The sequence below is a fragment of the Excalfactoria chinensis genome, chromosome 9, assembly GCF_039878825.1.
Source record: "Excalfactoria chinensis isolate bCotChi1 chromosome 9, bCotChi1.hap2, whole genome shotgun sequence".
NCBI lineage: Eukaryota > Metazoa > Chordata > Aves > Galliformes > Phasianidae > Excalfactoria > Excalfactoria chinensis.
In genome coordinates, this window is record NC_092833.1 from 2,193,292 (window position 1) to 2,221,062 (window position 27,771).

The 27,771-nt window shown below is 40.2% G+C and overlaps 1 protein-coding gene across 3 annotated transcripts in view; it reads right to left on the bottom strand.

The window, feature by feature from the left end:
- Positions 1-464: 464 nt before the first annotated feature.
- CAB39 (calcium binding protein 39) overlaps positions 465-27,771 on the bottom strand; it is a 33,506-nt gene continuing 6,199 nt past the window's right edge. For 2 of the 3 annotated variants that reach the window (XM_072344994.1, XM_072344995.1), the window contains exons 2-9: positions 18,965-19,121; positions 12,117-12,281; positions 8,319-8,437; positions 5,315-5,483; positions 4,903-4,962; positions 4,237-4,302; positions 3,501-3,644; positions 465-2,827 (exon numbers count right to left, since the gene is read on the bottom strand). In XM_072344994.1, coding sequence (XP_072201095.1) covers positions 2,639-2,827; positions 3,501-3,644; positions 4,237-4,302; positions 4,903-4,962; positions 5,315-5,483; positions 8,319-8,437; positions 12,117-12,281; positions 18,965-19,078 — 1,026 coding nt within the window. In that variant the 5' untranslated portion in view covers positions 19,079-19,121 and the 3' untranslated portion in view covers positions 465-2,638. Of the gene's footprint in view, positions 2,828-3,500; positions 3,645-4,236; positions 4,303-4,902; positions 4,963-5,314; positions 5,484-8,318; positions 8,438-12,116; positions 12,282-18,964; positions 19,122-21,292; positions 21,488-27,771 lie in introns of those variants that run through there. The other variant, XM_072344996.1, reaches the window with a different exon arrangement.

The following is a 27,771-nucleotide window of genomic DNA, read 5'->3' on the forward strand; positions in this document are numbered from 1 at the left end:
GTTAATGAAAAGTGATTATATCTCCAATACGGCACCTCAGACTCATCACAAACACTTTTATAAGCCAGAGCTTTTCATGATATAGAATGACGTAATAAGTAAAGGTGAGAACATCCAACACCTCTGAGGCGACAAAGACACAAAGGTTCTCAGCCACAAGAAACGCACCGCCTTCAGAAACAAAGCAAAGCACACATTTTCTTCAAAATTTTATTTCAATTTAAATTATGGGGCCAGCCAGATTTTTTTTAATTTTTTTTTTCAGATAAGAAACGCATTTTCCTCAGGAGAAATGAAATGCTACCACGGAAGTAGAATTACAATTGTGTACATCTCTTATTTAAGAAGGAAAGGAAAAAAAGAAAAACAAAGAAAAAAAGCACAAAATCAAAACCCGCTCACATTTCAATAAGTTGTAGTAATATCCTTCAGCCTTCCAGCAGATAAGAAACCACTTCCAGAACAACAGCTGGGTCTTTTTTAATACGAAAAGCACGTCACATGAGCTTTAATTTCATACAACTTCTTTCCGAAAGCCAACGTTCAAATGTTATCACGCATTAAAGAAGTTACCTTAGCCATTACTTCCAAGACCTAAGACAGAGTAACCTACATCCCAGTCCAAATGTTTTCACATCTTTACATATATAACACTTCTATGCTTTTCTAAAGAGGAAGCCTTATGGTAACTTGGCAAACAACATCTTCCATTCAGCTACGATAAACCAAGAAAGTAATAACCTGTTAGTCCTGAACTACAATACCATCTTGTGGCCAATTCTGCCTGCCCGCATAAGCAATATCCAGGAACAGTCAGCTCTTTTCCTCCCAGTAGGCAAAATGAACCCATTTGCAAAGGACATTAAAAGACCTGAAAAAGGCCAATTAAAATGTTAAGAGCAATTTTAAACTACTGGGTGAAAAGGCTCGATTTTCTGGAGCTACCCAACTTCCCTTGTGAAGGCTTTCAAACTGGCTTTAGATGTCACTTAGGAGTTTCATCTTGCTGACTGCGGAATATTTTAATTAGGAAGAGGACAGGAAGCAACAAACATTTTCTATAGCATTCTCAATCAGATTCAGCCATGCAGAATTTGAACTTTCAGACTCCAATCCGTACGCTTGGTAGGTTGTGATCTTAGCATTACTATACGATGGATAAATACAACTTCAATAACATTGTTTAGCTATATTTAGTAGATTCCTTTTGTATGGTCACAGTAACAAAAAAATGGTGCAAAATCATTTGTTTTTTTTTTTTCTTTTATAAATACTGATAGTTTGCAGCATTAAAGAACAAAATCAACAAAGGAAAATCATTTTGTTACTCTAGGACAACTATGTAATTCTGGTTCTTGAAGTCAGAGGGAATCAGTTCATTCACTCGCACAACTACATACTGAGTTAACTATTGTAAGACAGGAACGATGCACTGCAGGCTCCCCAGAAGTGAGAAGAATCCATCTTAATTTAGCATCACGTTTTGCCATCTGCAGATCTGGTGAGCACAACGCTAGCTTAATTGAATAAGGCCAATGTTATCTGGTAAGATTCTAGTAGATAGGGTTCCAGTTCTCTATGTCAGCCTAGCCTAATTGATGGCACCCCGTTAGATAAGTGAGTACAAAGAATTTGTTGGTGGCTTTTTTCTTTTAATGCTGCAGTACTTAGGATCGTTAAATCAGCATTTCCATGTGATCTGAAGTATTCAATTACATATGAGCATTCATTTTGCAAAACTCAATATTAGGTAATAGTTACAGACTAATACAATAACATTCCTCTGCTGTACAAATTAAATCATATTTTAAAGAAATGAGCATCCTAGGAGTTATATACAAAAGAAACCAGCAAGCATCGTTGAAATGAAACGCAAAATGTCACTGCTAGGTCTACTGTCTGAAATACCTTTAAAGCAAAATTAACAAAACCCCTTAGAACATATTTCCAAGTTTACAAGTCGATTCCCAGAAAAATCAAACCATGTCCAAAAAACCTGGAAAGCAGTGAAAGGCATATATACATTTTCCTTATGGACCTTGAGATGTCACTCTTTTAAAAGTTGCTAAGTTTCAATATCAGTTTATTTGCAAGACAACTGTTTATCCCAACAAGCTCACATCTTAGATACATTTCCCCTTTGATTACAAATAAAGCACTGCACAATTTATTTATTTGTTTTTTAATCAAGGCATGTAATCTTATACTATGGTGCCAGGTATGCACAGGTCACGTTGTGCTCGTATCTCAAACAAGGTAAGTGCAAACATACAGATTTATTCAGATTTGCAAGCATGCAACCTTTTACTTAACTACATTAATACCTTCTTTCCTAAACCAAACTATTATCTATATGTTTGCGTTCATGAACCTAGAATCTTTCTTTTCAGGGCTCATAAAACAAGCAGTGTCTTTGAATTCTGAAATGACACAAATATCAAGAAAGTCCACATTGTGCAAGAAAGCAGCAGCTATGTTTTTCAACTTGGACTAAGGAAGAAAAAAAGAAAAACAAAAACCGTTCACTGAACAGCAGATTAGCAGTAATGTTCCTCATGAATCGATAAGAGTGCCTGATGCTGAATATCTAACAGCAACTGCTGAATTTGGGTTTAATATTATAGGGGTTTACTGGAGATTAAGCTTCTTGCTGTGCTGGTCTCTTCAAATCCCTGATCTGTTTAACTAAATAGGTCTTCTCATCATTAAATTGTTCGTCCTCGGTCCTGTCATTCTGAAACTTGCTGAGGAACTCAATGAGTTTGGTCTGGTTCTTTAGAAGGATGTCTAATATAGGCTGCGTCTTGTTAGGGTTGGCTACAAACACCTGCAAGACAATAAAAGGCATTCAGTGTAACAGTGGGAAACAGGAGGCTTAGATAAAAAAAAATAAATCTAGCCAACAAAACAGGGATGATTGTAACTGAAAATGACATTTTAGTTATTCAATATTCCAAATTGTACACAGACAAGAAAAGGAAGTACTGAAGTAAATTCAGGCCATGGGAGCTGTTAGACACAGTACCCTCTGCAGAAGCCAGTTCAGACATTCCACAGTTAAATCCTGTAGCAAACACATCATTCTATATTACATATAACATCAGATGGGTATATTCAAGTTTACTAAAAACTTTTGTACCCCATGCTGTTACTGTAAGCTCTCAGTTATTTGCCTGTATGCTGCTAAGTCAGAACAGACCTTTTTTTTAACATGTAAACAACATTTAGGCTTTGAAATTCAGCTGAATTGCTCGAATTGCTATTCTTTATAGTGTCACACAGTATGACAAAAACACTTCTGAACTCCAAGATAATTCACGCTTCCCTAAAACAATGGATTCCTCCTTATTCTGCTGCACTTCATTTGAGGATCAGCTAAGCAGTTTACTCTACTAAACAAACTCCTGATGGTTTTTGTTTGGTTGCTGTTTTAGTGGAGCTTTCTTTTCATTTTGTTTGTGTATATTTGTGTGTGTGTATATGCTTGCTCTTAAATTTACCTTAAACACGTGAAAGGCCTCAAACTGAATGTTACGACTCTTGTCTCGTAGAAGGTTCATCATTAGTTTGAGATTTTCAGGTTTACTGATGTATTTTGTCATAATCGTGAAGTTGTGTCTGTCCAATAATAATTCACCAAGAAGCTAGAAGTGAAAAGGTGAAAGAAGAGATGACAGAACCTGTTCGTAAGGACTTTCAAACACACTGAGTAACCAACATCGCTCAGTAAAAGCAGAAAGATTGGAACTCAAACACCCCTTTTCTCAACAGGCAAATGCAAAATCTCCTTTTATTCCTCCTTTGTTATGAATTGGAAAGAAAATAAAGAAAAAAACAAAATCTTTTTGATGCTTTTTCCCCCCCCACAACTTCATTTTTTTTCCCATTAAAAAAAAATGTTACACGTTAACCTAAAGAGTCTGGTAAGAAAAGGGAGCTGGCAATCTAAATGAGGAATATCTGTGCTTCTTTCACTACCTATTTTGTCCAGGGAGGATGCAAAACAAAGGTGGAAAACTCAGAAGATTTTGTACTCATATTTCCTCTGCCTCCTAAGACTTATGCCAGCAAATGAAGCGCCATAAAGCTCAGTGAAGCACACAGAACCTCCCACGGTGAGGAGCACCACTGAAGGAACAATATGAAATCCCCTAGAAGTGCCACCTCTGCTAAAAATTGGCACATACATTAAAGGCACTCTCTAACTTTGCACTGAAGAACATAGAACTGCCTTACCTTAAGTGACTGTCTCTTTGTCACATAGTTTTCTGAATGAAGTAACTTCTCGTATTCACTGAAGAACTAAACACAGGACAAAAAGAATAGTTAAGACCTTTTCAAGTGCTCTTATACTAAATTACTATAAAATACTGGAGGAGATGGAAATTTGCAAACAAAATCACAAGCCAAATCTGAAATCTCAGTAGTTTCCCTGAGCCAGTACTGTAAATGCCTTAAAAAAAAAAATTGAGGAGGCTTCAGTGTTTAGATTGCAATGTGTTAGAAGCAGTTATGTCACTATTAGTTAAACTAGAGCAGTTCCTGGTACTGAACAATGCTCGTTAATTGCAGGAGTCCCAGGAGGAGGACAACGATGATCTCACAATGTTTGGTTGTCACACGCGTACACACAAGGAAATAGCCTTGGAAAGGGTTCCCTCTAGTGGAACAAACGCCTTCTCACTGAATTAGCTTTTAGCCTCAGCCTCTCGTTACAGTCCTCATGTTCAGTAAGTCCTAACGTTAATTTTATCTACCTGGCAGAAATGACCGATTTCATTTGGTTTAATATTGCATGTAAATTTCCCAAAGGCACCTAAACAAGGAATGAAAACACAGATTCTTCTTCTTTGGAGACACACAGCACTACAGAACTCTCAACAATAAAATGTATTCACTCACCCTATCATAATGCTGTTCCAAAAATTCTGCGCTTAGCAACTTGTGTCTTGTAAGTAAATCCTGTAAAAGAGCACAAAACCAGCATTTTCACTACAATAGTTATACATTACACATACGTTCTGAATAAACTGTGGGTACACAAGACTTGCACATTCCTAAGGGCTTGGCATCAGTTAGGAAAAGTCTGCTGTGTTTTGTGTTGACTCACACAGGCCTGCAGAACTAGCACTGAAGAACGATGTTCATGAATCAAAGCTACACTTGCTCTTCACAGAACTACACACAGTCGAGAGGTTAAGAGCCACTATTTGATACTGATAAATATCACGCTCACAGTCCTGTAACTACTTCTGTTTTCTTGGGAGTGTTTTTGGGGACTACAGAAATGATTTAAATACAGTATAGAAATTACCTTGAATGTGGCAAACGCATCTGAAGCAATGTCAAATGTCGACATTTCCACATATCTGAAGAAATCATAGAATTGTTCTGACCACAAGATGATTTTAGCAAGCGGTTCGTGTCTGATGCATTCTCTAAGCATTATCCCACAATTTAGAGCAATTTCTGGAGATTCGTACCTGTTTAAAACAAGACAATAGAAAACCCGCATGTTCTTTACAGATGCCTCCAAAATCCTACCTTGCCAATTACAATCTGCTGTGCTATCACATAAGCAGAAATTCAGAGCATTAGAGGTACTCGTTTCTGTGTAATTTCACTTTGAAATACTTACCTGAAGTATTACTGAAATCACTGCTGCTTTATTGCCAAGTTATTACCAATACAAATTGCTTTTATAAAATGAGAAGACTGAAAAATATTTTCCTCATACTCAAAATCAGTTCCTTTCTTTCCCTTCTTCTCATATTGGTGCTCTTGCAGACATCTGGGAAAGCTGCATGGTTCTACCCAACAACAATTTACACAAGACTATCCTTAGTTTCAGTTTTGATGCTAAATGGTTGCTAATACTGGACTTATGATCATGGCCACTCTTTCATGAAACCATTTCTCAGCATCACTCTATATGGGCTTCCAGCTTGAGCTGTTGGCAGTGTCCCCTGATTTGAGGGTGATACTGAACACCATCCTCTGCAGCTGAGTCTTTACCGCCCTAGGCAGAGTATCTGCAGTATCTGACAAGAACCTTCTGGAACACACCCATAGAATTATGGAATCATCATGGTTGGAAACGACCACAAGATCATCAAGTCCAACCATCAACCCATCACCACCAGGCCTATGACAAACAACAAAGCTGTGGGGATGGCTTCATTTAGAAACTGTTGCTACACTTTCTTGGCAGGCTTTTCTGAACAAGTACAAACTACAGTGTTCTCTCAGCTCACCTAAGCACACACCAACAGCAGCTGCCCAAGTCTCACAACAGCCTAAGATCTATTTGATAGAAATAGGCCCCAATGCTTGCTACTAGCTGCTGGTGTTCCCAAGCACACTAGTAGTGGGAAACTGGACGAATGTGGGCCTGCTTTCCTGAGACTAACCTCAGCAAGTTGCAACGTAAGCTATACTGATCCACAGAGAAGTTGTGGCTACCCCTACATACCTGCTTCTGGAGCGGTTGAAGTCCCTTATACGACATTTCACCTCCCACCCAAAAAGGCCTTGGTCCCAATTCATCAGAAGCTGATTTAAATTCACCAGCATACTTCTGGAGCAATGCATCATTGTGTGTGCTATGCACTAATTAAATTACCACACAAAACCATCTGCTTATGAATCAATTCTCACATTAAATGTTGCTATACTTTCCTATTTAATTTGTCATGAAGTCTTGGAATCTACTGGACTTTTTGTAACTCACCACAGAGTTTAAATTTGCATCAATTTGACTCAGATAGATTCCAGATGTAGCACTGCAGTCATTAAAGCTAATTAAATGCCCATTTCAAATATCCTGACTTATGAATGTGTTTCAGCAATCCCTCTGAAGAGTGACAACACAGTATAAAAACCAGGACAAGTGTGTTGCAGCCCTCATTCAGTCACACTTCAACAAGAGCATGCTGAGAAAGTAGTTCCATCTCTCTGCATCTCAAATTCAGCTTCACATTGAATTGCTTTGAAGAAGTACTGAACCAATATTCTCTTTCCTATTATGCCACAATTAACAGTCATTTTGTCCTTCTGCCATCTAAATCTTGCTTCTTCCCAGGATCACTGCTGCAGCACAGGAAAAAAGATGAATAAAATCAAAGCACCTCCAGCACTGCACATCTTACACAGCATAAAAGAAAATCTCCTCGTGCCCTGTGTAGGAGGCAGGTTTCACACTGAACTCAGGCAGCATCTCCAGCTGCTACCATGAAGCAAGGGGGAAGGAAAGGGAGAAACAAAATAAAGCTTCCTGTTTAAATGTTAAAAATATATTTGATTAGCTTCACATCTCAGGGCTACCACAGTAATGTAGGCAAATGTCTTATTGGAAAGCACGTCCCTTTCCTTTATCCCCCTGCTATCCCAGTAAGTGGAATAAGTACTTCCCAGCTGCAGACCAGAGCAGCTCACTGAAGTAACCCTACCCGGCAGCTTTAACACAAAAGATAAAATGAATACTTGAAAGAACATTCCAAGAACAGGTTTTTGTGTTTTGTTCTTTAAATATTGATGAACATTCTATCCTAAAATAACACATTGGGATACCAGTTTTCAAACTTTGCTTATTAATGCTAATAGAAATGTGGGCAATTATTTTTTATATGGAGAGAGCACGTTGTCAATTCATAAGAAAATCTTATTTTAACAAGAAAGCTCTGAAAATACATTTCTGCTTTCACATTTGAGATCCACAACTCTTGGTGTGCAACCATGTCTTCAGTGCAGTGCTGCTCTCCAATAACCAGCACCAGAAAAAACACGAGAAGAGAGGAAGAAAGAGTAGCCTGGCACTCACTGTGTACCCTGAGTCATCCTTTGTTTGGTCCTGTGACCACAGGAGTATGAATCACTACAAATAACATGCGTAAGACAAGCTAAAAGCAGGGAATAGGACAGGGAACTGGAAAGGACACTGGTTAAGAGAAAACAAACAAACAAAAAAAACCCCAAACAAATCCACAACTTAATACTTGATAAATGAGTAAGTTCAGAAGGAAATAACTTCAGTGGGATCATATAATACACCAAAAGGAGAATGTTTGCAATATTCCGCTAAGAATAATTTAGTTTACTATCAGTTCTCAATTTTCAGCCATATATCATGCAGAAGTACATATCTGGTGTTTATTACTCAGATTTTCCTTTCCTTAGGGGAAGTAGCCCTTAGACAAGAACAACAGAATCAAGCACACCACAAGGGAAGAAAAAAACATTTCAGAACTCAGTGCTTCTCCATGACTCTAAAAACTTCTCACTTCATTAAAAAGCATATTTAAGCCTGACAGCATACATACCCTTTTAATAGCATGAACAATATATTCTGTTGAGTGCAGATGTATTCAACTGTGGGAGTTCTTGTACCAATTTGCCTTCTGAGGATGTTGTTGAAGATTTGGGCGACATCCTTTTTGCCCTGTCAGAAACACGAGCAGTTCAGCATAGTATTCAAGGCCTCTATCCAAACAGTAATTACACATCATCAACTCATGCATCGCCAGATCGCAGGTTAATTACATGAAAAAATAAAGCCAGTGTAGGTTTCATCTGACATTCTATGTAGCTTCGGTCTCCAGGACTTGTTTTTATTCTTGCTTGTTGGTTATTTTTGCTAATAACATTCTGGTTTTAAGCTGTGCTCCTGCCTCCAAGTGTGTGTCCTCAACATTCCATTACCCACTCCGTTCTCTGGAAAGGCACAATGCCACCATCCATGGCTCATTATGGCACTTCTGCCTGCAGTGTTAACATTCTATTTAAAACTGACACTTTTGGAGGTAAAACCATTAGTTAAGAACTACAAAGAGACCCACTGACCTAAAATACAAGTCTCACATTTTTCAACAGACACAGCAGTGTGAGTGAGAACCAGATGCTGGAATCAGCACAAATTATACACACAATGTTAGCACCAGGTAGCATAAAAGCAGTTGAAAACATTATCTTGTATATATATATATATATATGTATATATATACACACACTTCTTATCTACTTCTTCTCAGACATATAAGAACACAGCTAAAGATGCCAAACTGGTATGGACAAAAAGCTGATGATAAACATGAGCACTTTCTCCATCATTCACATACATCATTTAAAAGCCAGATTTGTGCAATTAACTTGCAATCTGAAACTGCCATAAAGACAACTACAAGGCTATGTCCTGTTAGCTGTTACCCAAAAAAAACCCCAGGCAAACCTGTGCTACACCTGGACTTGCAAGTAACGCTGTTAAGCAGCTCCACAGGAAGGATTCCTGAATGCCATACACACAAAGACCAAACACAAAGCATTTTTCTTGACAATCTCTATCTACCCAGTATCATATATTCCATACGTCACATTAGTAAGTTATTAAGTAAAATTCAAGGTATATTTAATTTGCAACCATTAGTCAAAGCTAGTTCAGTTTTCTAATCAACATAAAGAAGACTGTGTAAGGAAAAAAACCCCAAACATTTGTAACTAACGTAGGAGGGCTGCAGTTTTCCAAATTCATGTTTGTGAATTACCACGGGCCATTTGAGGGTCTGTTGTTTTCAGGATATAAGAGTTTGTTTGTAAATGCTTGTTTTCTCAATTACAATTCAGTTGCAAGCCAGCCCAAAGCAACACCAGCACTCTTTGTTCTGAAATGAGTAGAGCAGTGTTCCAGGCTGCTTTACTCAACCTCCACATAATACAGACATCAACTCTCATTCACTAATATTGTCAATTTTGCTGTACATCTCACTATTTCCTTTGGATTCAGCAGCAAAAACAGCATTTCTGTATTATTCACCTAAGTGAACTGACAGCGGTACAAGGTAATTCCAAGCCTAGTTATTGTTAAGCAGCATGCACTGCTAAGTGACCTCATGGCTAACAGGGGCAAACAGGCACCAGCCCTTGTGCCAGTAGTCACGACTGCAAGAGGTGAGAGTACAACTGTGCTGGCATTGTCTTCCCAGCAGAAGGATTCAGGCTCCCTCATGCAAAAGGGGTTTTTGTTTGCTTTATTTTTCCCCCCCACTCCATTTCAAAACCAGCAAGAACAAAGAATACAATTCTACAAGGGATGCCATCTCTCCTATGGGCACAGATCCATGGGGTGATAACTGAAAACTCCATAGCTTTGCTAAGTAGATGGTTTTGTGCAGTGCTCTACTTGGAAAGAAAACTTCCAGGCACGAATATCATTTTAAACAGGTCTTCCAGGCCTTCCAGGCCCAGCAAGATTCTGACAGTCACAGTTTCTAATTACAAGATTAAAAAACATGAAGTTTTTGCCTGTTTTTTTGTGGGTTTTTTAACCATTCTGTTCACATTCAAGTACATTTGACATTGTTCAAGAGTCTGAGTAAATGGTCCCTTCTCTGTTAGCTCAGCAACAAAAAAAGATGTCTTCAAGAAGAGCAGAGCTTTAACCAAAAAAAGATGGTATTTCCTTCATCTTTGACTAATTTCAAGCTTTACAATGGCAAAGGAAGTACCAAACGCTAAACTCAACCCTCAAGTTTTAGAGCCAACAGGAAATAAAGTTTCTATCTCTCTCTGTAATAGAAAAATCATTTAAAATACAGTAGATTCCAAATCATAGAGTTCTGGGATATGAGCACCAGCATCTGATGACTTTGTATTACATGGGAAGCTAGTGCAGGTTTGGGACACAGGTGTGTTGACATTAATTCTAAGGAAAACAATAGCTGGGAGGTCTGCCAGACCCCATCCTTAAAAAGCAGACAAGGCCCAGCCTGGAAAGCAAGTGAATGACTTGTTTCTCAAGGGGAAAAGATAATATCCTTGTGTAACAAAGTAGCAGAAAATCTAAAGCAGGAAACTACTTGCAATCTTCTTAAGTCCCCTTAGAATAAAATGAATAGCTCTCTTTAATGAGAGCAAGCTTGTACAAACTGTTATCATTCTTCATCACCAGCAGATAATGAATGTTTCCTTCTCTAAAAACTGAGCTGAGTAAACATGAAGCTGATAAGAATCTAGAGGTCAGCAGAATCCAGATGACGTTTCATGATTTCCTTTCTTCGGCAATTAAAGGCTGTCATATTTCAACACTGTATCTCAACTTTCCCAGGTCTCCTTGCTTACTTAACAACCTGAATGTTTTATGTTTGCTGTAAACATTTGCATGGGTAGAGGGGAAAAAAAAAATACAACTGTATTACAATTAAACACAAATCAGAGGCAGTTATGGGTGGGGTGGAGGGGTGAGAGGAAAAGAACAGGGAAGAAAGTTATTATTTAGGGATTGTCATGCTACAATAGGACTTGAAACTGTTCTGTTTGCATCATGAACAACTTGGTTATGAACAATAGTGTCTTTAAGCAATCTTAAGTGGTATGGCCTTTATGGTCAAGGCTGTGGAGTGTGATACATGGGCTTTGGCTCCTTTCCTGGACAGCCACACAGTTCTTGTGGGACCTCGGGGAAAACAGAAAAATCCAATTGTATTGCAATTCCTTGTAACTAAACGGGGTGGTTTCTCTCTATGGAGTTGGGAACTGAATTATTCTATGTAATGTGATGACAAATGTCAGACAGAGGTTTGCATGAAGACACACTGGACATTAAGTGATGCTATTTTGAAGTAATCAATAAAATACTGTGGCTTTTTGATATATAAACAAAAAACAGTAAGAAGAAAGAAACAGGTTGCATCATTTCCAAAGACAGAAAAACCGGAGCAGCTTTACCTCACATAATTAAAACTCTTCAAAAACGTTACCGTTGTTTTCTTTTCAAAGTAATTTACTTTAACAAGATGAGAACACAGACATGGCATGCAGTAGCGTAGCTTGTGTTCAGAGTGCTATTAGTACAATAATTAAGGATTATGCCATAATTTTAACAGAATCATTGCATTAGGAGCAGTGGTTTATCTACTTCCATTTTGGGCAGATTATGTGCCTAAAATCATTGAATTTGTATTCAGGATTAGCTTTATTTCCTAGATTGTTTGGGATACCCAGTTCCCTTTCTCCTGGCCAGAAAACAAAAGCTGTAGATCGGAAGATGTTTAAAACCAATGGAAGCGACAGGAATTCAGACGCATTCATTTTAACATTTACAATACACAAAACAACTATTTTCTTACCTCAAAATCGATTAGCTGCAAGTCAGCGACAAGGGTACTAAGGAGACCACTGTTGTACAGCTCCTGAGCAAGCTGTGCCACAGCTTCTGTCTGTGGCTCTTTTTCATTTGTGCCATATAAGATTTCCTTCATGGCAACAAGGTTTTTTGAGACCTCCTCGGTGGCCTGAAGAAAACAGGGGGAAACAGAAATAAGACAGAGCACAGAGAATACCATTTGTCTTTGTAACTGCATATCGTTATTCTTAACAACTGCACGCTTGCATGACAGAGAAAAATAAATAAATCAGGAAATGACAACCTGTTAAGAAAACAATAATCTTTCTGCAAATAAGGTTGTTCTGTGCTATTAAAAAATAACAAGGCAGAGACATGACAAGCAATTTAATCAAAAGTAAAATCTCTTCTTTTTCAATGCTTCTAAGCTTCCCATTCAAAAATCTCCTAAAGAATAGCGACAGTATGAAAGGAACCGGACAGCATTTCCATTCTGTACAACAGAGGTACACGGGATCAGACTGGAAAACACAACAGAGATGTGTGCTTGTGTAGCAACCTGCCCAGAGAGACACCTGACCTCCTTCTGTAGATTTTACACACTGTGGATCTCCTGGCAAATACCAGCTTCACAACACAGTCACTATGAATGAATTCTTTCCTTTCCAAATGGAAACCCAGAAGAGGACCTTATCCAAATCTTCAAGTTCTCTTGGTATACAAGAACAAATTGGCAGCTGGACCCACAAAGAGCAAGTCTTCCATAGAAAACTTCAATAAAAGGGACAAATGGAAGCATCAGAAGCTTCCCATCTGAAGTCCAGAAGACATCAAAAGAGACATTACTCACATTGGGAAGCCAGTGCAAAGAATGCCTGTGGCTCCCCAGACTGGAGCAACACTTAGCAGTGGAGGCAGAGATCTTTTATGTAAACAAGATCTGCAAGAACACTTCTAAACATTCACTTCTGAATCTTAAAAGCACAGTTATCTTGGAGGGGAGAGGGAAGAACTACTTCAAATACATATGTTTGTATAGCATAGCTTTGGGATAAAACACTGAAAAATGATTATCAGATATAATGGGTTTGGCCATATTACATTCATTCTTCACGTGCCTAAAAGGTATGAATGGGCTGTGAGTGCACTCATTTTTAGTAATTAGATGAATCTGACAATAAGGTATGCATGTATTCTAAAGCATTCATTTGGTAGCACATGGAAAATTAATAAAGGGAAAGAATGAGAACTTTCTGGATATTGCCTGTCTTGTAAAGGACGCGTAGGAAGATTTCTCATCTGTGGGTTATATCTAGAGAGACATAAGCATGACCCATGTGCTATTAAAGCCGAAGCCATTCCAGCTTTGTTAGGTATGCAAGTAAGGAGCCTGTGACCTTTAAGGAGACACTAGATCATTTTTTGCTCCTCCACAACTTTCTACTCCACGCTGCCACCATTTTCTCACTAACTCCCAGCTGTCTGCTCCTTCATTTAAATTCCACGGATTTTCTGCACTCCGTAAGACAGCAAGAAGCAAGCGTTCATTCTGACTGCTTTGATGCATGGCATCCCCTACAGAAGTAGACTGAGAAAGCCAGCTTGCCACATTATGCCACACAACTGGTCTATTTCTTTATAATTCAGAAGAAATGCAGCTTTACTAGGAAAAGAAGAAGAATGCCTGTCAAACACAGGGCTACAGAGAGATGCCCTTGAAGCACTGCTACCAAGGAAAGAGAAAGAAGCAATAAAGTATTCTACTGCAGTTTGCCCCTGAACACCAATTTAGGAAGCAAGATGGGAGAAGAAAAAAACGCTGAGGTTTTAGGAGCTGTTTTAAGTAGGACAGTGGCAACACTGAGGACATGCCTGCAGTTAAAAGTACCAGTGCCTCTACTTTGCCCAACTATGACTTCTGGATCCACACAAATGTAGAAATATGACATTTTCCTGTAAGTACTGTATCAACAACTAATGTTTTCTGATGCACAACAGCTGCAGAAGATCCCATTTCTGTATTCCTTCCTCTTCCACTCTAAAACTCAAAAGGACTGAAAATAAACTCGTGCTGACTTCTTCTAGAATCTCTCTCCACTCTGCTGCATTCCTGGAGCTGTAATAGATGCACAGTGTGCAGAGTTAGCTTCATCACTTCAGGTGCAGGATGGAAGTTTGTTAGTTACACCTGAACATGTAATGCTACAGTAAATATCAAGAGTTAAGTGAAAAACTAATTCAGAAATCCAAGACAGACAAGAAAAGGCTACCTTGTATTGCTTGTCAATGCTACCTGGTATTGCTTTTGTCAGTGCTACCTAGCATTGCTTCCTAAGATACAAATACCAAAATCATTGCCCAGTGGGAAAAAAAAAAAAAAAGAAAAAAAGCAACAATGAGAAACCAACCCAAGATCAAAAGAAAAGCAGAATTAATCATACGTATTCTAATGGAACATACACACAGAGTATGTGTTATAAATACAGAATGTATATGTACATTATACAGGTTCTCAATACTGAGGAGGAGCAATCATGGGGCAGAGCACTGCTGTGATATCCATTCAGTGGTGTCAGACAATGAACAATATCTGATGATAGGTCAGAGTACAGAACTAAAAAAGGAAGCAGAGGAAACAAAAACTCCTGTGTTTCTTTCTTTATGTCAGTAATAGGAAGGTATTACTTAAAAATAAGACTCCACAAAGTCACATGTATGACTGTCGCCCCAAAATTTGTTACACATCTTTACAGCTACAAACCACTGTGGTTTATTCCATACTCCAGGGTATTTCATGGATACTCCCAAGATACCAAATGCCTCACTTAGATTTGTACAGCTGCAATACTTGAGTTTTATGACAAAATACTCACCTTTACTTACAAACCAGTGCTGCTCAGTGGGCTCTAAGCCTGTGGCTGTTACTGTAAATTGCCTACAAGTTTGAGCCTCTGTTTAGAGATCATTTTGTCTAGCCTAGAAAATGATCAAAAGCAGAAAATACTATTTTATGTATATCAGTGCCACTTGTTTAAAGGCAAAAAATGCTTACGCCAGTTGTCAGCAGACATCTGCCACAAAGAGCCCAGTTCCATTAGAAGAGAAGGAAGTCTTCTCACTCCCTACTTCCAACAATTAAAAAAAGAAGAGAAAAAAGAATACCAACAACCTTTGCCCCTTACTGGATCCTTTGAGTTGTTAATCAAAGCCCACAGCAGCTGGCAAGGAAGAGTACTTAACCTTTAGTTTTCTCTCAGCCCTGAACTCATGGCACAAACGTGCACAACAAATCCAAAATTTCACTGCTCTGTAAATTTCAGTGTTAGCTCACTGAATAAAACCTCAATCTACATCTCCAGCACCATGACACTATTTATAATCTGACAGATGAATCACATAAAATAGCACGTTGTAGTACTCTGTCCGATTAATTGAGCTGGTTAAACTAGAGAGACCGTGACTTTCTGAATTTCATTTCAGCCAAAAAAACTGTGTTGTTGGTTATCTTCCCCCCCCCCCCCCCCCTTAATTTTCTACCATCCTTTCTACCATTCATCAACCTACATGAGTTAACAGCATGGCTGAAACTATTACCAGAAAGCCAAAACTGAAGCTGCCATGAGCAGGTTAAGCCAAGGTCAGAGGGTAGGGAAGAACACGTCTATTATGTCAGTAAATGTTTACCTTCAAGATAGTAAATGTGCGCCACAAATTAAATGAAATGGCAGCATAAAAATAAATGCTAATGTAAGCCAAAGAGGAAGAAGAGACAAGAATAAAATACTAACTAATGTAATAGCTCACGAGTAAGTCCCACTTATATGAAAAGATTTTCCTTGCTGAAGAAGAAAGCAAAGGAAGGAAAGCTAACAGCATTTTTGTTGAACATTTTTCAGATGTCATTAGTCTTTTCAACTTCCTGAAGTTACCCTTCAAATAGAATAAAAGGTGGCCATCTATTGCCACTGTCCTAAGTAACAAAGTGCAGTCAGCAGTCACTCAGCCTTGGTATGGGAGGCACTGTCAGCAGTGAGGCACACTTTGGCTTCTGAAGGCACTTGGAATCTCATTTCCTAAGTATGTACTGCAAACCTAAACAATGTTTCAAAATGACCTGGAAAATTACCTGGTTAATTTTTCCCCAGTACGTACACAGTTCAAAAACATACAGACTAACATGCAACTAGAATTCACCTCTCAAGCTTCAGATTTCTATTTATAAAGCAAATTTTGCAGTATTACAGGGCAGAATGTTTCATAATTGCATAAGATGCATCAGGACCACTACTGTTGTTTCACATCTTTTTCTGTAAATAATCCAAGGCATTTAAAATGGTAATTAAATACAGCTTTAATTTCTAGGGGAAATTATCAGTATACTTCTTTCTTACAACTCTGTATTTCCAAGCATGCTTGGAATCTGTCAGAGCACATCCTGTGCATAACAGAACAGCACTACTACTGCGTGGTAGCAACTATCCTGTACTGCATGTTAAAGGCAAACCACTGTCATACTGCAGTAGAAAAGTACTGGCTTGTCTGTGGAAGCTCATAATGTATAAAACAATACAATGAACTTAATTTTGTAAAAGAAATATTTAAAATGATTGATTTTAAAACGTTCTGTTCACTTCCAGGTATGCTGAAGCATTCATAGTCTAATTTATATGTATAATTTAAGTTCTGCTTGTTCATGAGTAATACAGATATGCAACTGTGTATCCTTAATTTAAGATACAATGTAGCGTAAGACAAGTAACACACACAAAAGTAACACCCAAATGGTGTTCTCACCATAGAAAGTAGCAAACACTGCATATGCAGCAGGATACCCAGCCCTGAAAGCTCCCTGTAGCTATCTGACTGGCTACAAATGCACTAACAGACTGGATAGGAAGTGGGTGTGAATTCAAGATGTTTAATCAGAGTTAAACCTCTGAAGATTTGACCAGCTTGTAGTACAATGAAAAGCCTTCTCTGTCAAACCAGCAAACTATCTAAGAACCCAAGATAACCTGCTACAGCCACAGTCACCTTCACAGATGTCTTGGCTTGCCAACAAAACAATTATTTCCTGAAGAACCCACAGAAGGACGCACAGGAACAGGCGTTGTGAAAATTCAGATTCCTCTGATCTCCTCTGTGAATAATGAGGATGACAGAGGCCAGCACCACCCACATCAGTCCTGTGATTGTCAGTATTTAACCCTTCTTACATCTAACCTGGTGAACTTGTCTCCTCTTTCCTCCTTTGTGCAAAATGTATAGCCTCTTACAATACAGGATGAAGCCATGCAGGCTTAGTACATTATTTGTTGTCAAAGATGGCTCACAAATGAGGTCTTTAAAGAAGATGGAGGTCTGGGATTAAAGACCAGCAAGAAGCCAGTTGTATGTAATAATCTGTACTTAAAGCACCAAGAACAAGGCATGTGATACAGTGCACAGCTATGCACAAAGGAATGAAGCTGGCCTGTTTCTTATTAGACATCTACACAAAAAGAAAAGATGACACAAGAGTACAGACTTCAACATCGAGCTACATCTCCAAGAATTAAGAGTGAGGCTTAGATAAAGGAGGCAGTGCCGAGTCCTATTCTCACACCCCTCACAACACACCTACCCATCTTCTCATGGTGCATGTCTGAATAGAGAAAGAAGAAAAGCAGCAGCTAATGAAAACCCTCCCAGCTTTTGTGCTAACGCTCTGTCATGGGCTAGGATAAAGAATAGAACGAGACAAGAGCATGCACTCTGCACAGGACCACAAAGCCCTAGCAAGACAGAAAAGCATCTAGGAAAAACCACTGTAGTACGCTACAAGAAATCTGGAATGCATCACATCCTGGCACTGGGGCGTAAGATGCTGATCCTACAGAGGATCAGGATGAAGATGGCTATAGTTAAAATCCAGCTTCTCTTGCACTTTGAACAGTAGCAGCAAATCTGGATGAAACAATGTGCAGAGGCTGGCCGAACTGTGCTTAGAAGTACTGGCGAGCATGGAAAAGTTTGTGACTAACCTCTGTGCTTGACTCTGTAAGGATGCCAAGAATGGCATTAACAGAACAGTTACTGCTAGGAGAGGATTCAAGGGGCATATCATAGCCTGCTTCAGAAGCTGGCAGACATGAGGAGGGGGGTCATTTTGTTTTGTGCTTCAGTTTGAAGCATGGGTGTTTTTTTTCTAAGAAGTGCTGGTGCCTTTTGACTGGTACTGAGCTTGAAGGAGAAACTTTATCTGAACTGTAAATAACCCCTTAGACAAGTCGGTAGGTAGGGAGCAGCTGCATGCAGGATGAACGTGCAGGTAATTTTTAATGAAGCTATCCAGATTACCAGTTGAGAAGTAAATGACTGTTGCAAGGCAGAGATCCTGAAAGACAGGTACAGATCCTGAAGTAGCAAACCACCCTATTTAAAGAGCACTGCAGTAGTACAGGAAATAGAAGCCTTGCCATCTTCTTGTGGGCTGAAGAAAAAGCTCAAAGACCTCTATGGTCTTTCTCTTTGGACTCTATGACCACTCACACAGTCAAGCACAAAAGCACATCAATAAAGCTACTACAGTGGGCAAGAGCATGGGAAATCTGTATGACTGAACTGCTTATTAACACCTGCAACGTCCTACAACTCCAAGACAAATATTTTAAGTATCACAACAGCTGCCAGTGCTATAAAAACACAAAGCCAAGTAACGCAAAGTACACCATTTCAAAGGTACATCACAGCCTGTCCTTTATCGGAGTATAACACAAATCATAACTGGTTCAGAGCAAAGAGCTGTAAATTTTTCCTCTTTGTTTTCTTCCATTTAATCAATGTTTAGCAACTTGAAAGTTCCAACCATACCTTTTCTGCCTTCTTGTCAGATATATCCTGCTTTTCTAGAACTGCCATACTTTCCTTCAGGTTCTTCACTATGTCTGCAGGAGACTTGTGGGATTTGCCAAAGGGGAACGGCATGATTGCGAGCCACCAGGTCTTCCTTCTACAGCTCCTGCTTCACCTGGAAAAGGAGGTGGAAAAAATAAATAGATCATAAATAGATGCACAAGGCCGCTGTAACAACACACATGAAGAGAACTTCACAAAGGCATTCATGTACGGAACACCCACCCTTGACAGTTAAACTAGATTTGCAATGGCAAACTCTATCTGCTAACTGTACTTTTGATTCCAAAATATAGAAACTAATAATTCACATTAAAATTATTACTTTATGTCACAGGAAGAAATTGAAGAGTACATTAACCATATCCAAAGCCACACATGGTACAAGAGCCCCATATAGGGGAGACTAACACACGTAAGTTATTGTAATCAATGTCATCACGCAAAATATGTTTTTATATTAGGTTTTCGACTCAAGGCATTGTGCCTCAGCTGCACTGCAATCACTGTCCAGGTACATACTTTCATCCATACTCATTCCACAACAAAAGCAAAGCTGACAGCAAGGCCTACTTAGTGCAGGAGCTCAGAGCTCAATGCAGGTGAGCCTGCAGGCAGCAGCTCACGCACAGGTCATAACACTTGCTATGCCCTGACTTTCTCGTGCCTATATTGCTGTAATTTCATTCTGAAATACTGCCTCTCCCTGACTTGTTTCATGGGAAGCTAACTTTGTCATCACCAGCAAGGGCTTAAATAAGGCACAAGGAAATATTAAAATTAAACATCTAATCCACCTTTTTCAAACTTAATGATAGCAATTTTCCTTCGCTATAATACTTGGCTTCTGCAACCAAGTACATTTGTTCCTCTGTATATTTACATATATACATATATATATTCACTTCTGTGTACAAAATAGACAAGTATTATTAGTATAAATGAGCGTACAAAAGCTTTTGTTACTAAACACATATGCTTCCACTTTAACGACAATAAAAACTTCTTACAAATGAAAGCACTTCTAGAACTCTAATCTAGATAGCGAAGAACAGGAAATCCTGCATTCAAAATGTTGCCAGCACTGCTTGGGTTGGATGCAAATGCCAGTCAGAGCTGACAGAGCACAGATAACTGTTGTAACAAAGAAGGAATATTAGCCTGAAATGATGAAGTTCTGCACTTAGACAACACCAGCAAGGTTATTAATGAGCCAATCATAACCTTGAAGTTTCTTATCTCACACCAAGTACTTTGATCCTTGATTCAAATATTGGCTCATTTGCTGTGAACTTTATTAAACCCGATCTGATCCAATCACGTGACACAAGAATTAAAAAGATTGATCTTACACTACTCCTGAGTTATGCCGATTTTTAACGCAAGCAATTTGGGCTGGCCCAAGGACGGCAGTTAAAAGATGAAGGACAGAAGTAACCCAACCCTCTGCCAAGAAAGCATCCATAAAAACTCGCATCAGGAAAGCAGTTGCACAGATGTTGCCTTCACCATTTCACACCTGCCACCGGCTGACAAAAGGTCTAAGTTAGGTTGTTTTTTAAATGGGAATACTTGCAGATGAAAGGAAAAAATAACAGCATGAAAGTAGCTGCAAGATCCATCCACCACCAAATACTTCCTATCTTTTCCAGATCACAGATACCTGCTGTGCTCTCTGCAGTAACAACAGGTTGTAAAAACAAAACTACAAACACTGGACAGATTCTTTAGGAGATACACACCAACCACACATCACTCCTTAGGCAAGAGGATTTTATGCCTCAACTTTATCACATGTGAATGGAAGAACAGTAATTTCTTGGTCACAACTACATCGCTTCTGATCTAAAAGTCAACATGGATGACAGACATAACATACAAAGAACAACAGCGAATATCTATTCTTAAGATCTGCCCAGTGTCTAGGCTTGCAAAATGGGACTTCCCTCCACGGACTGCTTAACTGCTTCTTCAAATTAAAAATAGTCCTGCACTGACTTATGAAACGCGCCAGCGTCGGCATAAATCGTATGCACAAGACATAAACAACTTTATCCACCAGCAGATCTATCAGAAGATAATCGATTAATAGTAGCAGACGTTTATACTAAGCATTGTTCCCAAATCAGGTATGTTTCTGAATGAATTTCTCATAAGCAATTTAGAAAACAAGGCAAGGAAGAAGGCAATCCACACCCTCCGTTACCAACAGTGGCATTTTGCTTCGAGGTGTTTCATTTATTGTAGATAACGGAATAAACAGTATTTCTTTTCCACTTGTATTACCAGAAGGAATGCGGCAGCACTGTCAGGAACACCCTCTGAGGCCTCAAGACTGAAGATCCAACCAACCCTGCAGCAAAACTGCACTGACAGACCTGTGCCCATCCTGCCAAAAAAGCCGGGCAACCCCTTGTCTCGCAGAGATGTGCTTAAGGCTGCTCTGAGAACACGCACCAGCTGTTCCCTCCTCAGCCTAGCAAAGCCACACCACCACCCTGCAACAATAGACAATGCCAATATCTGTGTGAGATCAGAAGGAGCTGCCACCACCCACATCTGCAGAGTGAAAAAAAGGAAACAACATCAAATGACACTTTCTGTGAATAACTGAAGAACAGACCTCACATCATGTCACATGGTAATTGCTTCACATCCCCAGCACCTGGATTTCTTGTCAACTCCTTACAAAGTTTTAATTGTAGCTTTACAAAGGGAACCCAGAAGCTGCAGCAAGTCCATGGATGGCTCGGTGCTTTGCTGAGCTCCTTTGCTTTCCCTCACCTTCCCAGAGCTCCCTGCCTTCAGCTGTTTGTTGGAAGGGTCCATGGGCAGGATTTTACAAGTCCCTGTACTCCTCAGGCATGCCTTTCATTTCACCAATATTCAAGCATGGCAAAGCCAACAAACAGAGGGTCCTCAAAGTACTGGTGTTGCAGCCACAGGCAGAAACCTTTCAGGACTCCACAAACCCAATGGGGCTGTCCAACAGCAGCACAGAATGCAGCCAACAGAGCTGCAGCCATGAGCTCAGCTGCACCAGCACAGCTGGGCATCTGGGCACCATGGGACAGCAGGCCCCTGCTTCACCAGCACAGGAATCCCAGCCCTGCTGTGCAGCAGGATCCACCTGCACTTTGCTTTGTGTGTTGTTACTGATCACACAAAGAAATTAAATCCCATTTCATATGCTCCATATCAAACATTTATTATTATTATCTGTAACTAAGCAAATAATGCTTAAAAACACCTGTTTCTCTTAGAGGACAACCCTGCTCCAAGAAGTTGCTGCAGGAGCAAATACAGGAGCATGACAAGCAAAATCTCTCTCTTTGAATATATTTCAGTTCTCAAAAAATAGATACAGTAGCCCAGAGTCTTTACTGTTTCACTTGGGATCTTGTGTGAAGGGTAAGAAACCATGCTGCCCATATAATAGTACAAGTGTTAGAATACAAGCCATGGTTACTCAGCAGTGGGAACCTTTGGTTTTGCTTTAAATGAAGCATGATGTAAGAAGCACGTATTCCTGTTTCTAATTAAGCTCCTTGTTAAGTCACGGAGCCCAGAACTGCACAGTACACTGCAGGGGAGGCCGCACCAACACCTCTGCAGGATGGCTGGCTGTGCCATGCTTAATGCCTGCTAACATACATGCTGCCTTCTTGGTCTTTCAACCAATGCTACCCAAGTGCCGTACAGAAAAATCTCATTGCCCATGTTGTGAAACAGCCAGGTATGCTAACCTTAATTTCTTGTTCTATTTTAGGGCTCACAATATTACATGGTATTACTCTTGCTTCCCTTAAAATAGACTGCGGTACATTAAGTGTTCAGCTAGAGCCTGCTGCTTTGTTCACATCAGGAGAGTTTGGGTGACTGCTTTTATTAATGAGGAGGGAGGAACAAAAAACCCCTTCAGGCCCCTTGTGGCTGCATGGTAACAAACTCAGGCCCACTGAAAATGCACATCCAGCATCCAGGTAGTACATGGTCAGAGCAAGGAGAAAACCACTCAAGACCTAACATAACTTCAACAGGGCCAACCACTTGGGTTCCCAAGGCAAAGGAGCCCATGTAACCAGGGGAGGCTCCACTTCTACCCCATTCCTTCCCCTGTTCATACAGCAGTGCTAGCAGCACATGGGGACTGTCTTCAATAAATATACAATTACATAAGTTAATGCATTTGCAAAGACAAAATGCCCACAATCAGAAGTCCACCTTGTGACCAACAGTTCACCAACCTACTACTGACAAAACTTGCTGCCTCTTACTGAGGAAAGGTATGTTTGTACTACTAGTCTGATGGAGCAGGAGCACATTTGTCCCTATAGAACTGAACTGAATTATCCCAAGAACTCGTTCTTTTGTTGTGTACCTCCTGCATTAAGGACCTCAGAAAGCCAATACAAAAAACACCATCACCATAGATCAGCTTTATCGTGCCTTACTGTTAGGTCACTTAGAAATCACCACTCTGAAGGCTGGATGGAGTAACAAGATCAGAAATAGAGAGAAATGCTGCATTTTTAAAAGCACTGCTCCACTCAGACATTCCTGGTGATCAGAGGGAGCCCGACAGCCACTGCTTTGATCCAGGAACCAGTTTTTATGCAAGCTGCCATACTCTTCAGGAAAAAAATACTCCAGAACTTCAAAGACAGAAGCTGGTGTTAACGATGCAGCCTTCCCGCACAGGATGACAAAATATCACCACTTCTTTTGGCAGGCAGCTGTAGCAATCCTTCCTGTAGGTTCTGCACAGGCAGACAGTGCCCAGTGCCACCCCACAGCCCAGCACTGCCAGCTGCTGGACCCTGCATGGCCCCAAAACAGCTGCACCCCAATCTCTCCCCTACCTCCTCCCCAAACTGCTGCACTACCATAAGCTGCACAAGAGCAGCTGCCCAAGGACAGTGTGCATCATTCCTTCAGGATATGGTTTAAACTGGGTACTCACATTCATCATTAAAACATCTTCCATGTTTTTCATTTCCTGCTGCTTGCTGTGTCTTCCCATACCCTGGTTCTGGATAAGCATTTTCCACAAAATAAAGTGGCTTTCTAGAGTCCAGGCACTGAACCTGAACTATTCCTCACTTCTCTTTTTGGTGAGCTAACCAAGCTGGAGCATGAACATCTCTCACTCAAACACTTCTTATAACCTGTTAATACAAAACAAAGGCAAAACCTCCCTGTCATTCAGGAAATGGGACTGATAAAGCATACCCCACACCTCCAACTACTTCGTAGCTTCAGAGTGAACTGTTCGGTACAACCATGGCTCTGCCTGCAGAACTATGCCATTAACAAAATGGCCACGGTTGTAAATAGCAATTAGTGGCACATCAACTGCTGCAGGAGCACACTACAACTCTAAGGCACTTTTGCTGCACTTTCAAGGCAATTTTAAAGCACGGACTCAAGGACTAAGCTGGCAATCTCACACATGTGAAGTCACAGCTCAGCATACCGGGTGCCTAAAGAACCAGTGATTCTCACCAGGATCTGCTCAACAGCTCCAGTATTGGAACAGCCTGGACTGCTCTAGCATCTTGCTAGGAACAAATTCATACATACACTGTCTTCATGCAATACAGGCATGTTCATCTCATGTGCTGTCTCCTGCTCGTCATTAAACAGCAGCATCTTCCTTAAAATCCACCATTAACTTATTCTATTAACTCCGCAGCACACAGGAGCCTTAGGGTGATTCTGAAGCAGTTTCCCAGTCCTGCACTACAGCATTATTCGTGGTTCTCACCCATTTCAAATGAAAACTCAGAAAAAAAAAATAATAATCATCTCCGAATTACAGTTTCTTTCAGAGAAAAATGAAAACCCTGAACATTCTCCGCTGTAACAGGATGAACAACTGAGAGAACAGAAGAGCCCAATTCAATAGATTCAGAAAAGACGGAGAATCGGAAAATAAATGTCTATGTAAGAATGAAACACATAATACGAGACAGCTTCTCCCTTTGTGAAAAGTTCCATCTAATTAAGTCCCTAGCAGTTCACAGCCCTGCTTGTTTCTTTAGCACTGAGCACCAGCTGATTCCCTTCATTAAGCAGACTTCTCTCTTGCCATTCAATTACTTTACTGATCCTCCTTCCTCCTCCAGAGCCTGCTTCTCCAGAAGGCAACTGCATCCTGCTGGGGAGACAGGGCAGCCGCTTTCATTAGCCCCTGCTCACCCACTGCAGCCTCCCCAGACTGTGCTCTGCTTTGGTGCTCGTGCATCATTTCATTCATTGCAGTTTAACATGCTGCCACAAAGCTTTTGCAGAAACTAAGTAAGAATTGTTTTAAAAGGAGGCTGCTATGCTTTAGGAGGTTTAGAGATCCAGCACAAGCACAAAAGCTTGTTAGTACTAATGCTTAGTATCTGAAATCCTACTTCTTTCTCCATATGCAAGGAAATCTTATGACTCAGCTTCTTTCCCTGGTGTGCTGTTTGGAGTTACCCCACCCATTCATTTCCACACAAACCCTAGTGCTATACAGCAATATGGTATACAGAGAAGCATGCAGATGCCTCACCCATTCCTTGGTAAACTTAAATATAGATGCATACACACACACACACACACACACACAGTAACTGGTATCTCAAACACACTACATAAAAAGAAAGAACTTGCTTCAAAAGCTTTAAGAAATGCAGTAAAACAGAACTCCCACTTCTGGCCAGGTGGAAGGTCAAACACATTTCTCATAACCCGGCATTGTAGTCAGTGCCCTGATGGCCCAGATGGCTTCACCACATCATCACAAAACCCAGAACATTTCACATATGACAAATAAAGGCTGCAATTATGTGCGCGCCATTCCACTCACCCTTGGAAGCAAAAATGCAAAAGCCAAAGTCTCCTTTGTAACTATTTCTGTTCCTCTGTACGTTTTATTCCCATTCCTTTCCAGAGGTTTGCCTTTCCTATCAGGTTTGTTTCTTTGGTTATTTTGTTGTTTTTTTTTAATATGCATTTAGGGGTTAATTTTGAAAGGAGAGGAAGTGGCAAAAAAAGGAGGCAAAAAGTTCCCTGCAGTTTAATCTCTGCCTTCACACACTGCAATATGGTCTGCATGCAATGTTTCAGTATCTATGTACAACTGCATGAAGTTTTAGCTCAGAAACTGCATGAGTGCAGAAACGCCACCAGCACTGCAGCATCAGGGCTCTGTTTCTAAGACAGAAAGTTGGTGCAATGGGCACAAGGAAAAGAGATCATCTATTGCATGAGTTAATTACTTAAGGAAGGAGGCTGACAATGGTAAGCATCAGTACTAGACACAGATGTAAATGCATTCGCTCTTTTGGGAGGTGGTTTCTATTTAAGAGAAGCTGAGAATGGTTGAACTACAAGAATGATGCAATTTTCATTAGAAAGAACTCTGGTATTGCTTTTTAAAATAACTTCAAGAAAACCAACAATATTTTGCCTACAGTTCCCTTAGTTCTTTTGGAGACCAAGTTTTGTGGCCTGCATGAAACCTGCAATGCTCAGCTCAGTTCCACTTAAGAAAACCCATCATAGCACTCCATGCAATTTATCTGAAGAATGACAGGATCATTAATAAACCGAAACTGTACAGGAAAAAAGATCACTTGAGGAATGACAAAGTTAAAACATTATGTTAATGGGCTATTAAACAACAGTCCAGACATTGCACAGGAACACCTTAAAACCACTGACTTTTTAGAAGTGAGAAGACACGTCAGAGGGTGTCCATCTTACCTAAACAATTCCTACTGGCCACTCTGGAGCATAAGGAACTACTTGTCTCTGCTTTGACATGCTGTGTCTGTCAAGGCTTCCCTTCCAAAAGAAGAGATTTGGGAGCTCACAATTAAAGGCTCTTTTTGTTAGGGTACTGTACAATTCACCTCAGTTCCAACAGTTACTTCAAAACTAGCCGAGATGACACATGGCCAAGGGTAGTTTAATGGCTCTGGGTTCTCTTCTGTGCATTCTCCTGACAGGAGGGCAGAGACCCACAACCACATGCACCATGAGCAGCATGAGCACTGCTGTTTTGCCATCTGCAACTCCTCTGAGATCCCACCAGCATGACACAAAGATTAACACATACATTATTCTGAGATCAGCTCCCATGAATCCAAGTTGATTCCTGCTACATCGGATGGAGAGAACTTGGCACCCTACGCAATGATTACATCTCTGGGCCAATAACCGATGGGAGCCACACACTGAGTCACAGCGGTGTGGGGGGGTAATCAATAAACAAGCTCACAAGCATGACCACACCGCACTTGTGAATTCTTCCCTTCTAGCTCATCACATCCCATTCAGTAAAGGGAAAAACTGCTTGGTTATTTTTTACCTTCCATCACCTCTTAACAAGCACAAGGAGCTGAGGTACAGGCAGTTTCTGAACTTATCCATAAGGTCTCCACTTATTTGATGAACTTGCTTTCTGCCAAACCTTTATTTCTGCTCTGGGCTCTGGCACTTAAGATGCAGTTCTGATGACAATACAAAAAGTTCAGTGATACAGCTGCCTTGTTAAACTCTACCAGTGCAGAGACAACTCACATGAGTGAACAAGACAATCAACCAACCAACCCACTGAGCACTGTATCTGCAATTGTGCTAGCACTGTGCTGGTGCTCTCTCCTTCACCACCTCAAACCCAATGTACACACTGCCTAAACTGGATGTGGAACTAATTTGCTTCAAAAGGAACTTCTGCCCAGCTTATCCTCAGATGAAAATCTCTGCTTCTTCCTGAGCACACT